Source organism: Tiliqua scincoides, chromosome 5 (genome assembly GCF_035046505.1).
Source record: "Tiliqua scincoides isolate rTilSci1 chromosome 5, rTilSci1.hap2, whole genome shotgun sequence".
Lineage (NCBI taxonomy): Eukaryota > Metazoa > Chordata > Lepidosauria > Squamata > Scincidae > Tiliqua > Tiliqua scincoides.
In genome coordinates, this window is record NC_089825.1 from 119,187,556 (window position 1) to 119,201,820 (window position 14,265).

The window sequence follows — 14,265 nt, forward strand, 5'->3', positions numbered from 1 at the left end:
TTTTACTGGTGCTACCCACACGCAAATTTTATCACAAGACGAATCAATTAATTTTTTTCTAGTTGGGTGTCAATAAAATCATCATCATTATTTATACCATTTCAGGAGTTCAAAGCACTTCATATAATTTATCTGAGACAACAAATGGGATCTGTGACTGGCAACCGGTAGGCCTACTGAAAGCGGCACCTGCTGGCCTTCTGGTTACTTTACTAGCTTGCTCTGTTTCTTCTTCTTGCCCAAAACAGACATCTCATGCATTAGGGAGGAGGAAAGGAGGAGTAAATAACAAAACAGATACTCCAGAGAGGAGTCTGTACGTGGGTGGTCCTTACAAGCAAGCTACTTTGCAAATATAAGACAGGAATTTCGCCCATCTCTCTTCCACTGCTTCCTCAAAAGGTTCTTCCCCATCCCATACTTTAGGTACTAAACATTTATTCTCTTTCCAGAGTGAATAGATTATGAGATATTGCATGGGTTCTCTTTGAAAATGTCCCGACTTTGAATGTGGATAAGGCTGTATAACGGGTGGCCAGACTGTGGCTTGCGAACCACATGTGACTCTTCAACAAATAATGTGCAGCTCACAGAAATATGTTGGCTGAGCTCCTTTTTGCATCACAGTTCATATAAAAGGTAAACAAACATTTTCCATCTTTATAATTATTAACTGAATATAAAAGGAAAGTCCACTGGATTAAAACATGTTGAATGTTCATGATGACTAAATATATTTAAAGAATTCAAATGCTTGTCAAATATTGCGGCTCTCAAACATCTCTCTTGCAGCTCTCAAACATCTCTATTGTGTGTGGCTCTTACGTTATGCAAGTTTGGCCACCCCAAGCCAGCCCAGATCTTTCCATTCAAGTGAGGGTTAAACTAAATTTGGGACTGCCTGGCTGGGAACCAAGACAAATCTAGGCCCTGGCTGATGAGACTGGAATGAGCCTTCCCAAGGAACATGTTAATCAGCTAAAGGATAATCAAATGAGTGTATTGGATTTTGGCAGTGCTACATCTGACCAGCTCATGAAACTCTGTCCTGTTAAGCTAGTGGGTGTTATCTGCTCTACAACTTTAAATCGGTTTAAGATTTTATTGGTTGTTAGTTATTAATATGCACACACATTTAATCAGCATTCCCCCAACCCTGGCATCCTCCCTCATTCATAGATGTTCTTCTCCCCATCAAATTTCTCTCTATGTGCACAATGATTTCCAAAAAAAATTTCCCTCCTGATTTGGTGGTAAAATCATCAGAATAAATCTGGTGTATAAACATGGAAAATAGAAACAAGCATGACATAGGCAACCCTCAGCACAGGCCAGTAATTAAACATAGCTACAGCAGCAACTTCAGGATTGAGTTGGGGCAAGACAACCTCATTGGGTCCCTTCCCTTAAGATGCAAGGCAGGCAAAATGACACTTCTCTCATGTTTCCTCTGAGCCTCACCTTCTTGAGTTCTCCATACAAAGCACCAAAAGAGATGCTTTGAGGGAGGGGCACCAGGTGGGTCTTTCTGGCCTTGGAACCCTGGTCAGTGCATAACCTCCAATGTTTCTCGGATGAAAATGGGGGGGGGGGGAGAAGAGGAAAAAGTCATGGCTTGGAATTGGGAACTAACTTCCAAAATACATCTTTGAAGAAATAGGAAAAGGGAAGCCCAGCTGTGCTTGGAATGGTGCAGCTAGGCGGCAGCCTTGTTTTCTGAGAAAGTTGCATTTTTCAGTTCCTCTCCCTTCTTCCTCTACCAAAACTTCTCTATGCTGACGCAAATTTCCCTCCGTTTCCTTTCCAGGAACCTGTAGTTCTCTGCATGTGCACAGAATTCTCAGCATGCTCTCCAAAGTACAATTCCCAGGAGTCTGCTTTGTTGCAAATTAGACACCAGTTCAGCTAATTTGAAACAAATACAGCAGTGCAATCCAGTGCAGTTCACTGGAAGGTGAATGCCACTGAGCTCAATGGGACTTGCAGTCCAATCCCAAGCACTGCCCCTAGAGACAGCCCCTGTGCACAGGTGTGGATGGCCTGCCCCACAGTTCTCCCTATAGCAAGAAAGAGACTTCTCTGGTTGTTGCAGTCTCCTGATCTCACGTCTGCTCTGCACCCGCTTTGCCCAGCCTGTGCCTCCTTTCAAGGGATGGGCTTCTCCACAGTCACACCTTACCCCTGATGCACTGCTTCCCCAGCCATCTCCATTCAAGCAAGGTCAGGCCAGGCAGAGCAAGTCCCTGTGGCTATGGGGCCAACGTGCCTGACACCAAAAGATATATCCAACTCGTTCAATGGATGAATACTGCAGTATGAGTACAAGTCACTAGAGGAAAAATCCAGAAAGGCTGAGGATTAAATTGATCACACAATGACAGGAGAGAGTGTGAAGAGCTACTGTTCTAAAGAAGTTTCTACTTCTTCCTTGTGGCTAAAGTCCTCCTGCGTGTGTGTTGTCTGTTGACCAGCAGCTAGCTCCAAGCAGCGCACCCCCTGATCCATATTAACACAGGATTTGGAACCTCCAAACGGTTCAGTGATTTCAGCCATGAGAATAAATATGGAAAAAGAATAAAAAAGGGCATATTCCTTTTCTTAGATTCCCTGTTAAATCACAGTCTCTTTTCAACACAGGAGCCATGTATATTTACACAGATAATTTTTTTGTTTTAAAAATGCACTCAGGTTGTGCTGAAAATAGGATTCTAGATTTCCATTAAGCAAGTCAACCTAGGAGCAAAGCCAGCATCTCCTACAGGAGAAAGCCCCACGTCCTTTTCCAAATTCCCCATCCTCCCTGCGGAAAAGCATAGAGACTCTGAAGACTGAAAGCAGATGAAAGAGTATGTTCTACTGGGTTACAACTATGCAGGTTTTCATTTCTCACAGGCCCCCTTACTAGACAATTGGATTAAAAGTCCTGTGGAGCTGAAGAGCTTGCATAATCCTATGGCAGCCTACGTTGGCCAGTGAAAGAAATGTTTTATTTGCTTTCTGTCTTCAAACTATTGCAGTTATTAAATTACCACCACCATGCACTGAAGAATTATAAACACAGCAACCTCTACCCATGAAAGAGCTCTGGGTTGCCTGTCCCTCCATCCAGAAGCTCCATCTCCAATATCCTTTTAGCAGCCAGTCCAAACTGAACCCAACACTCCCTAAAGAGAAAAGGCCTCATTTTCTTCTGCTGTGTCATTTATTAGAGCCCCTCCAGTTCTAAGTTGGTATGGGGCTGCCAGATTTTTCATACTGGCTTCACTACTCTACCTTTAACATGAGCACAATATTTAGAATTTAAGCAGGTGAAAATTTTCTATGCCAGGGCAAACATCATCTGCTAAATTTCTGCATGCCAACTAGTAAGGCAGTTTAGAAGGTGGCAGCACTGTATTAGAAGCACACACACACACACACAAGGGCAAGACAATTCTACGATCTGATCCCCTTCCCCAATCAGAGCCCCCCCCCCAAGACCACCTGTTCCCCATTCTTTCCTGGAACAAGGTTTATCTAATAAGGGAGGCAGCACCCCCTAGAGGGGAGATTCATAACCCTTAACCTGTGCTTCATCTCTCCCCCAACTAGAAAGATCAGCTTCTCAATGCACGTGTTGAGTCCAGCACAGACCCAAACACCTACCCATCTACAACCTTCCTCTCCCCCACCATTTTTCACCCTCCCCGCGTTGCTCCTTACCCCAAAGGAGGGAGGGGGGGACAGTGTGTCTCCGTGGGAGGCGAAGGGGGATCTGAAGCCTTCAGGCAGCAAAGGGGAGACTCCCGCAGCTTAGTGCCCCCGTCATTCAAGGACGTCAAAGAAGAAGTATGGAGGGGGGAGGTAAAGAAAGATTACAAGCCAGAAAAAAAAGGAGCAGAGGAATGAAACATACAAAATAAATGAACATGAGGATAATACCCCTAACTGGAGCTGAGCAGACGGCTCTGTTTAATCAGCAGCCTTAAAATAGGGGGCATGGGGTGAGATAACTAAATTTCAAGAATATAGGAGGAGGGGGGTGTCACTGGGAGATGGCCGGCTGGGTGGAGGGCTTTGGCGCTGAAATATAGGATATATTTGGTCCGTCTGCAGGTTCACATGTGAGTATTCAGGAAATTGTTTTGAGAGCACCATCTGTCCTGGGGGATTTACAAGCTTTCGCATCACCATTTTCTTTTTTTACTTACTCCCAAACTCTCCCTAAAACTTGTTGTTGTTGTTTCAAATTTAAACCGCAGGTGTATCCTTAAAGCCTGATGCTAATTTGCAATAGCTAGATAATTCTGCCTTGGACCCATAGACACTCATAAAGATGTTATAGCTGACCAGCATAATCATAGGCATGCTGTACAGGTGGAATCAAAAGGTGCCATTTTCAGAAGGCGAGAATACAGTGGCATTACTGTATATGTGGGTATTACGCTTGTGCATTAACTGCACAGTTTATTTCAGTGCGTTTTTGACGCCATATTAATGATGGTTATTGGCATTTTTATCCAGGCCCTCTACCAAAGAGTTCAGGTGGTATATGTGGCTCTCCCATACCCTGTTTTGTCCTCACAACAACCCAGTGAGGTAGACTAGACCAAGGCACAGTTTCATAACTGAGTGGGGATTTGATGCTAGGCCTCTTGGATTCTTTTTTCACATTCCAGCCACCTCATCACATGGAAGCCATTTGAGCAAGGGGCATGATATTGATGCTCTTTATTGCTTTGCAATGCTAAGGTTGCTTCACACCATCGGGCCCAAAGACAGGAGTCCCCCCAGAGTAGGTGCACACCAAGGAGCGCTGCTGTCCATCCGGAGCTCCCGGTGGTGTGTTCCTGGATGGCTCCACAGTCTGGGCTGTATCACACACAACAACTAGTGACCCCAGTTAGGGATTCCTCTCACCCTAGTGGAGTTTGATTGTCTGTATTGCCCTGCCAAGTGGCAAGGTGGCTTTTACCAGTCAGGTGCAGGCATGACATCTGAGATTGGCATCACTGGCAGCTACTGTGGGCCCAGGGCCCTCCAAAGGGGCGCCCCTGCTGATTCCTGTATGCAGCCCTGTGCCTACAGCCTCCATGTGGTGGTGATGGAACAGCTCCCTCAGGAGCTGTTGAAGTAATAAGGGGTCTCGGAAGGGTGGTTTGCTCACACCCCACCCTGAGCCAGCTGTGGTGAGGCGAGATGGAGGACGTCATAGACTGAGATTTAGTGTAGTCTGTTACACAGAATTCACTGTTTTTGCTGAGAAACATCACTGGGGTGGCTTGCTACCTATTACGGCAAACAGAAAAAGGATGCTGGTGGCAATTTAAAGAGAAATAAATCCGTAAGCCTATGGTGCAGCAGGACTCTTTGTTGCTCACGTGAGGCGAGGCTGGGCCAGTTCTAGTTACTCCCCTTTGCATAATGCCATTTCAACGACACATTCACATGGCTATCAAGCATTGTTTTATTTATACAAAATAAAAATATATATTAAAAAAAGAAACTTTCTCTATATAAAAAGGTGGCACAGCACCACCCGGTGGGCACAATCCAGAACTGCACCCCACGCCTCCCCTCACAGACATTCTTCAGCTTCCTGCTCTTCACCGCTACCCCATACCCTGGAGGCAGCCTTTGTGGACTGCAAGTTTGGTCCACCAGGGGAAAATAAAGCAGGAGCAGGAGGAGCTGTGTAGATTCTGAAGAGTGCTGAAGAAGGCCATCGTCTCAAATCTGCTGCACCCAGAGAACCGAAGCTGGAAAAAAGAAGGCAGGAAATGAGAGTTAGGAAAGGAACATGAATTCAGGTGTGGGGGATATGTTGCAAAATTGAACTTTGGGTCCAGTGAGCTTTCCCCATGAGGCAACACCCTCGAACCTGTAGTGAGACCCAGTTCTCACTGTAGCAGTAAGATTGTGTCTGGATCTGACCGCAGGTGGGGAATGACAAGATTGAATGTTCCTCCATCACCTGCCCCCCTAATCCCTGCACATGGGAAACTAGCATGAGAAGAGTTTCGAGAAGAGCCTTCTCCCTACCTAGTTTTCTAGGTGTAAGGATTTGTGTGTGTGTGTGTGTGTGTGTGTGTGTGTGGGTGGGTGGAAACATTAAATTACAGTACGTGAGCCTGCCCTTGCAGTCTGTACAGCCCAGACACTGATTTACTACCTCAAGACCTTCTGAGTGCTGACAGTGCAGAACCAAGAAATTTTTTTAAAGTAGAAACAAAGCCACTGAGACCATAATTGCTTCCTGTTGGCGATAGTGTTTTTCCTAATCAGTAGGAAACCTGCAGCTGAAAGTTACTTTTGCTTTTTGTCATTTTGTTCCACCGGTCTCATATGGGAATGTGCAAACATGCCTTAGAACAGGGGTGTCCAAAGTTTTTGGCAGGAGGGCCACATCGTCTCTCAAACACTGTTTGGGGGGGGCGGGGAAAAAAGAATGAATTTACATTTAAAATTTGAATAAATTTACATAAGTTTACATAAATGAATATATTAAAGATGAACTTATATGAATGAATGAAGGTCTTGCAATAGCTCAAGGTCTATAAAAGGCCTTGCACAAAGCAAGGCTGGCCTTTCCTTTGCTGCCTTTGCTGCATCACAGACGTGAAACAACAAGCAGTGGAGGAAGACCTCATTCCACAGCTCACGTGAGAGGTCAAACTGTCTGCCTCAAGCTGAGAGCAGTTGCGTTGGGCCAGTGTGGGCTCCAACAAATCTCCGGAGGGCCAGAGACTCATTGGAGACTGGGGGCTCCCTGAGGGCCGCATTGAGAGGCCTCGAGGGCCGCAAGTGGCCCCAGGGCCGGGGTTTGGGCACCCCAGCCTTAGAATGAGGCATTTTATTCTAGTTGGATTAGATTCTTCCAATCCTTGATCCACTCAGCTCAGTGCTCAGTCCACATTGCCTGACTGGCTCTGGACTGCAGGGTTCCAGGTAGGGACTTGCCCAGCCCCTACCTGGAGATGCCAGGAATTGAACCTGGGATCTTGTGCATGCAAAATGGGTACTCTGCTTTGAACTACAGGCAGTCCCCAAGGAGCTTAGGGACCCAATCCTATCCAACTTTTCAGCACTGATGCAGCTGCAATGCAACCCTGAGGTAAGGGAGCAAATGTTCCCCTACCTTAAGGAGGCCTCTGTGACTGCCCCCCCCCCACATTGCAGGATGCAGTGCACGCCCCATTGGCATGGCTGCATCAGTGCTGAATAGGATTGGGCCCTAGGGCAGTAGACATTGTTCCTTCCCCTTTTTATGCACACAACATCCCTGTAAGGTAGGTAACCCCGAGAGATGGTGACTGGCCCAAGGTCACGCAGTAAGCTTCAGGGAGATTTTAACCCAGCTCCCTCTAGTCGTAGCCCAGCATCCTAACCTGTATATTATCTTGGCCTAGATTTTTCCACGGAACCAGATTCTAAACAATCATTAGATTTGTAATCACTGTTTTACTGGCCCTGTTCCCGTGTCTTTCACAGCAGAGTGACATGCAGCAATTTAAACTGATGAAACATTTCTGGGTTTGAAAATGATGTGAGAAGCTTCATCAGCTTAATTCCTGCATGTAATTCCTGCTGCTAAAGGTACAGGAGCAGAGGCAATTAAAAAGTTGGCAACTCTGCTTCCCTCTTCCTTCCTCTGTACCTGATCCAGTAGACAGCAGCTGCTGGAGTGGGGAGAGAGGAGAAAAAGTGGTTCCCTTTTCCTGTCTCGAGCAGCAGGCTGCCTCTCTGCCAAACCACTAGGGCTGGAAGGCTTTGGGTTCTGGTGCAACCTGGAATGCTCCCTTTCCTTTCAGGATTTCCTAATAACAGAGAGGATCCAAGCCAACCACCCATTTTGCCAGACGGCATTTTTAGGAAGCGTGCTTCGAACCTGAAATGCCTCACAAAGGGGATGAGCTTGACTGAGACTGTGGCCCATGGGTAAGAGGGAGGGGTTCAAGTCGCTGTTGCCCCTCTACAAAGCTACAGTATTTGTGGCAAACAGCCATGGGGGGGGGGGGATTTTGAACAGGAAAACAATTCAAAGAAAAAAAAAAAGTGGTCTCTTGCTTCCTGCAGTCCGTCAGTGGTTTTTTGTGAAGAAAGGCACGACTCCAGTTTTAAGCACAATTACAAACGCATTTAGGTGACCGTGCAATTTGAGACCAATTTCACAGACTACACTGTCAGCTTGAGGCCTGCCGTACCACCGTCGGGGAGCATTTGTGCTTGTATAAACTATCACGTTCCCCCTTCAAGCACAGGGAAGCCGCAAACTTGGAACCTGGCTGGTGGAATTGTGCTGCCATTGATATATTTTGGAAGAGCGTTTCTTCATTAAATATTTGAGAACAAGATGTTGAGAAAGCACTAGCCACAAGAGCACGACTGTTAGGTGGTTTGTCTGAAGTTCCTGGTGGTCGGTCAACTGGATCATTTGCAATTCATGACTGCCTGTTTCTATTTTGGTGCCTGCCAAGCACAAAACCGCAGGAATGCCCACTAACATAAGGTTTGCTTTCGTGATGAAACTAGAAAAACTAATATTAAGGATGAAGCACAGAGAAAAGAAAGACAAATTTAATCTCCCGTGGGGACCCTTTATAAGATGATGGACAAGCTATCACTGACTAAGGGCCCAATCCTATCCAACTTTCCGGCGCCGGTGCAGCTGCAGTGCAGCCCCAAGGCAAGGGAACAAATGTTCCCTTACCTTGTGGAGGCCTCCGTATCTACCCTCTTGCCACAGGATGCAATGCACACCCCATTGGCATAGCTACACCAGGGCTGGAAAGTTGGATAGGATTTGGCCTTAAGCAAGCTAGCATCATATTCGTTGCAAATTAGTCTGACAAGATGTTCGTATGCATTAAGAATATAAGAACATAAGAACAGCCCCACTAGATCAGGCCATAGGCCCATCTAGTCCAGCTTCCTGTATCTCACAGCGGCCCCACCAAATGCCCCAGGGAGCACACCAGATAACAAGAGACCTGCATTCTGGTGCCCTCCCTTGCATTGGCATTCTGACATAGCCCATTTCTAAAATCAGGAGGTTGCACATACACATCATGGCTTGTAACCCATAATGGATTTTTCCTCCAGAAACCTGTCCAATCCCCTTTTTAAGGCATCCAGGCCAGATGCCGTCACCACATCCTGCGGCAAGGAGTTCCACAGACCAACCACATGCTGAAAGAAATATTTTCTTTTGTCTGTCCTAACCCTCCCAACACTCAATTTTAGTGGATGCCCCCTGGTTCTGGTGTTATGTGAGAGTGTAATGAGCATATCTCGATCCACTTTATCCTTCCCGTGCATAATTTTCTTGATTCTATGTTATTTCATTCTTCCCTAATTAAATGTATTAATCAAATAACATTCTTGGAAGCACACACACACACGCACGCACGCACGCACACACGAACACACACAGGATCCCACTTCTGATATCATGCCGGCATTTTTGGCCATGCTGTTAACAGCAGTTTGAACTGCCCAAATCTATCTTATTTTTAAAACATTTCTACTCTTTCTTTTCCCAGTGGAAAAAAGAGCACACAATAGTTAACAACCCTAAACCAAATCCAGTGAGAAAACAGCAGCAAAAACCTGATGGGCAGCCAAACACAGGGGATGGAAACTTAGCTCTTTAAACCAGCACAGAGAACCAACAGTGCTAGTTTCAACCCAGGCATGTCTGCTCACACTGAGTTCTAGGGATCGCACCGCTTCCTTCCCCCCACCCCGTTGCCTCCCCCGCCAGAACTTACTGCGGCTTTCAAACTCCCTGGGAGTTTGAAAACTGCAGGTGTGTTGGCTTGCAGCCAGCGCTAGCAACAGACTTGTTGAAAAAAAAATCCCATAGAAGGAGCAGTCCTGTTTGCATAGAGAAGGGAATTTCACGGCTTGGGTGCCACGGTGAGAAGGCCCTGCCGCATGTTGCCACCAGTTGAGCCTCCAAGGGCAATGGTACATACAACAGAGCTTCCTTGGGTGGCCTCAGGGCAGATTTGTTTGGGGAGATGCAGCTGTTTGAGTATCCAAGCCTCAAGCTGTCAGCGGCTCTTAGATCATAAAAACCATCACTCTGAACTGTGCCCAGAAACAAACATGAGCAAGTAATTGACAGGCCAATGGCGTAGCTGTAGGAGGGATGGCGCGGTAAGTACTGCAAGCTCTGGAGTGAACTGTGTAAGCGGTGCACCTGCATGTTGCCATCACTGCCCAGAATGGCTCTGATGGTGAGTGGGAGGGGCCGCTGTAGTTACGCCACCCCCTGTAGCTACGCCACTGTGTTAGGTTCACATTATTGCTTGCTAATGATTGTAAATCAAGCAGGTGATAAAGATTTTCCTGGCAAGTCTTATCTCAGAGAAGTTTGAGAACCTCTTACCTTATTGTTCTGCATTTCCTAAAGTAGCTCTGGGGGCTCAAATTGCAGATTCTGGGGGATAAAAATATGGAGCCAGGATTATTTTCTCCAATGCATTGAGGGAAATGACTGGGGGAGATTAAGGGACAATGACTCTTGGCCAAAGTGGGAATGGAAAGGCGATCTTCTGCTGACAGCATTTCTCAAAAACCTCTGCAATGTTGGAAGTGACCCAAGGGATCCTTATGGTAACAGGGCACATGATAAGGCACATGATTTTTCATAGATTTTGCAAGTGCCAGCGTGTGAATCTTGTGCCATCATCAGCATTCGGTGCCGACAAGCAAAATGATTCAGCTGCAAACTGGCCTAACGTATTTTGTTCCCACCTTACATGTTTCATTCCCTGGTTGAATGGTGGAAGAATTTTAATTGCTTTGGCAAGGAACTCTTGATGCAGTGAGGAGCTAAGTACCCTTTGGTTAAAAACAAACAAACCAAAAAAAAAAAAGTATATTTATATTAGGGTTGCAACATCTAATTGATTTGTTGCTTACATTCCATTTATTTATATGGTTTATATGAGGTTTTTTCTCTCTTGGCACATATTCCAAGCAGTTTGTGAATGATTTTCAAACCCTTGAACAACAAAAGCAACCGATGGAACTCCACAGATAATTTAAACAACGGTTTGAATAGTCACTATAGGGTCAAATGCACTTAGAGCTATTAGCTTGAGAAATGCCTGCTGAACTGTCTTCAGTGCCTGTTGAAAAATGGACAACGAAGCATCGCTCCCTTTGGAGACACAAGGATAAAGAGAGAAGGGCCTCAAAACAAGAGCAAAATATTTGGATTGATTCCCATAGTTTTACGGGCTAAGAAGGAGCCCCCCTGATTAATCAGTCAACAAGCACCAAGACACATTATTTCCTGTGCATGAAAAATGGGGGATGTGTCTTCTGAGATGATGTGACACACATGGCTGTATCATTTAATTGAAAGAAGAAGAAAAAATAGGCTTAACTGTTACCCTGCACATGCCTGATCTCGGAAGCTAAGCAGGGTCAGGCCTGGTTAGTACCTGGATGGGAGACTGCTTGGGAATAGCGGGTGCTGTAGGCTTATACCATAGTCTTTTGAGACTGAAGGTTGCCAACCAACCAATTGAAAAAAGAAAAACTAAACTTTTTTCTCATAAGCAAAAGTATGCAGGTTGAATCAAGTGCAGAGCAATCCTAACTTGCGCTGGAACGGGCAGGCTAGCATGCTTGCGCTATATCCAGCGCAAGTTTCAGTCAGCCAGCAGCTCGCCCTGAGGCAAGGGGAAACTTTTCCCCTTTCCCTGACGAGAGCCACTGCAGTCCCAATGGGGCTACTCAGATCTGTGCCACCTCAATAGGCGGCACAAATCCGAGCAGCCTGGGACTTCCCTGGGCTGCCTGGGACTTCCCTGGGCTGCCTGGGACTTCCCTGGGCTGCCTGGGACTTCCCTGGGCTACCTGGGAATGGGGCTAGGATCTGGCATAATTGCTGAGTCATGGCCCTGCCTCCTGCTCCCTGCCCCCCTGCCCCTGGGAATGCTCACTGCCTGCCCACCCCCCACCCTGGAACACATCCCACTCCCATCCTCCCCACCCTCTCCACACCCCCTCCAGATCCCTGCACCAGCCGAGCTTGGCTGGTGCAAACTCACCCTCCCAGGGGCCCAGAGGCCAGTGCAAGTCTCTTGTGCTGGCCGAAGTGCAGTTGCATTGGCGTGAAAGTGCTTTGCGACAATGTTGGGCCGCTGCAGGGTACTTGCGCTGGCCCAACTGCATCTTGGGATTGTGCCCTTAATGAATCGATGAATGTATGCATGGGAGAGAGCAAAAATAACCAGATGACTTGTAGCCCACTAGCATAACTAGAGGGGTCACAGCGCTGTTTTGCAGGCACCTGAACGTGCTGTACAAGTGGCCCCTCCCTCTCCCCTTCGGAGCTATTCCGGGCAGCTAGGACAAAATGGTGGCATCTCCTCTCTTTTGCTCTATCTGCCCAGAATGGTTCTGAAGGCGAGGGGCCACTTGCACGGCAGGTTCAGGTGCCTGCAAAACTTAGCGCTGTGACCCCCCTCTAGCTATGCCACTGGGCTACAAGTCATCTGGCTTTTTGCTTTCTCCCATGCATAAATTCATTGAGTTTTGCCCTACAAACAAACAAACAGCTGGAACTGGCAGCTGGACTCTAGGGCAAGCGGTCACAACTTCTAGGTAGGTTTGAGCGTTGGCTCCTCTCATTTAAAGACTAAAATGATGTTAGACAGGACAAGACAAAAGATCAGGCTATAACAAGCAGCAAAACATAATTTCCCAATAGCACACCCAGGTCTTTTTCTCTCACTCTTCCTCGCTCCCAGCTGGCCAAGTTGGTGAAAAATTGTTTGCAATTTTTTTTTTGACACTTCTGTCCCCACCCAACTTCCCATATGCAATCACAATGAGAGAAGGCATAGAAAATCTTCCTGCCACCCACTAATTGATCTAAAAGGATGCTATAGAATGCTCACAAAAACCCCAACTGCAGAGAGGAAACCTCATTCATGCAATATTGACTTCGTACCCATACAGCTGCTATGAGGCGTGTGGAAGGTTATCTTGGATGGGAAAAAATGCACAGTGTTACGGAGCACTAGGGCTTAAGAAGTAAAGGAGGCAGGGAACTTGAGAATTAGGGCTGAGGGTAGGCTGTGCCAGGCTCATGAACTCTATGATCCTGAGAGATGGGCAACATTTTATTATTTTTTCCTGGGGTATATAATGGCCTGTAAAGACAGTTGTCAGTATTTTCACTGGACGTTGCCAATGGTCCATGTTGCTTAGACTTGCTAAGGCTTGGCAGAGACTCTCCAAGGTTTCAATCATTCCTTCTATCTGGAATCTCATTCCAAGAGCTGCAAGGGATCACACTTAGGATCTTCTGCATGCAAATATCCTCTCTGCCACTGAGCTATGGCCACAGAACATAACCATTTGAAAGGTCTTTTCACTTACCTGAGATCGTTGCCTACGCCGAAGTCTTGTTCCAACTACAAAGGCAGTGAGCAGAAGGCCAGGTGGCAGCAGAATCAGCCACCAGTAATGTTTTCTAGAGGCAGCTGCTTGAGAAGACTGGCTGTCTTCTGTCTTCTGTTCAGTCTGTCTGGGGTCTGGGGCAGTAAAAAACTGGCTCTGTTCTGTCGTCTGTTCAGCCTGTTTGGGGTCTGGGGTAGTAAAAAACTGGCTCTGTTCTGTCTTCCATTCAGCCTGTTTGGTGTCTGGAGTAGAAAAATAGTCTGTAGCACTGGGAGAGACTGATCGCAATGCCCAGGATGTTGACAGAACAATGTCTTCTGGTAGTAAGGTGCATAAATTTCAGAGATAATCAGATAATGCATAATACAGGTTAATAAACTATATTTTTGACATGGCAGCCGATATACCATAGCTGCATTGGTTTTCAGCTAGAGGGCCTGACCTAAGGTGAGTGGCACCACATTTGCTGAGAGAGACAGACAGACAGATGTGGAAATACTGGAAGAGCACATGTGCACTACATGCTTATATCAGCTGTATATTAGTTAATTGGATATTAGTTTAATTGTCATGGCTTCCCAGCCATGTAGTTGGAACTATAGTTGAATGAAGGTGCTGAAAATTCTGTTGGAGAGCTCTGCATTCTCACCACCTGAGCTATGATTCCCAGTCAGAAGGAATGATTTGGACAAGCCTTTTCTCGATATTATTATTATTTACATTTCTAGCCTACCCTTCCTCCAAGGAGACAGCGCAGTGAACAAGACTCCCCTCCACAGTTTTATCCACACAACAACCCTGTGAGGAAGGTTAGACTGCGAGACAGGGATTGGCCCAAGATCAACTTCATAGTAGAGTTGA

The 14,265-nt window shown here is 46.4% G+C and overlaps 1 protein-coding gene across 1 annotated transcript in view; it reads right to left on the bottom strand.

The window, feature by feature from the left end:
- Positions 1-5,435: 5,435 nt before the first annotated feature.
- FLT3LG (fms related receptor tyrosine kinase 3 ligand) overlaps positions 5,436-14,265 on the bottom strand; it is a 31,045-nt gene continuing 22,215 nt past the window's right edge. Inside the window, exons 7-9 of the mRNA XM_066629056.1 lie at positions 13,384-13,646; positions 10,373-10,423; positions 5,436-5,738 (exon numbers count right to left, since the gene is read on the bottom strand). Coding sequence (XP_066485153.1) covers positions 10,391-10,423; positions 13,384-13,646 — 296 coding nt within the window. The 3' untranslated portion in view covers positions 5,436-5,738; positions 10,373-10,390. The remainder of the gene's footprint in view (positions 5,739-10,372; positions 10,424-13,383; positions 13,647-14,265) is intronic.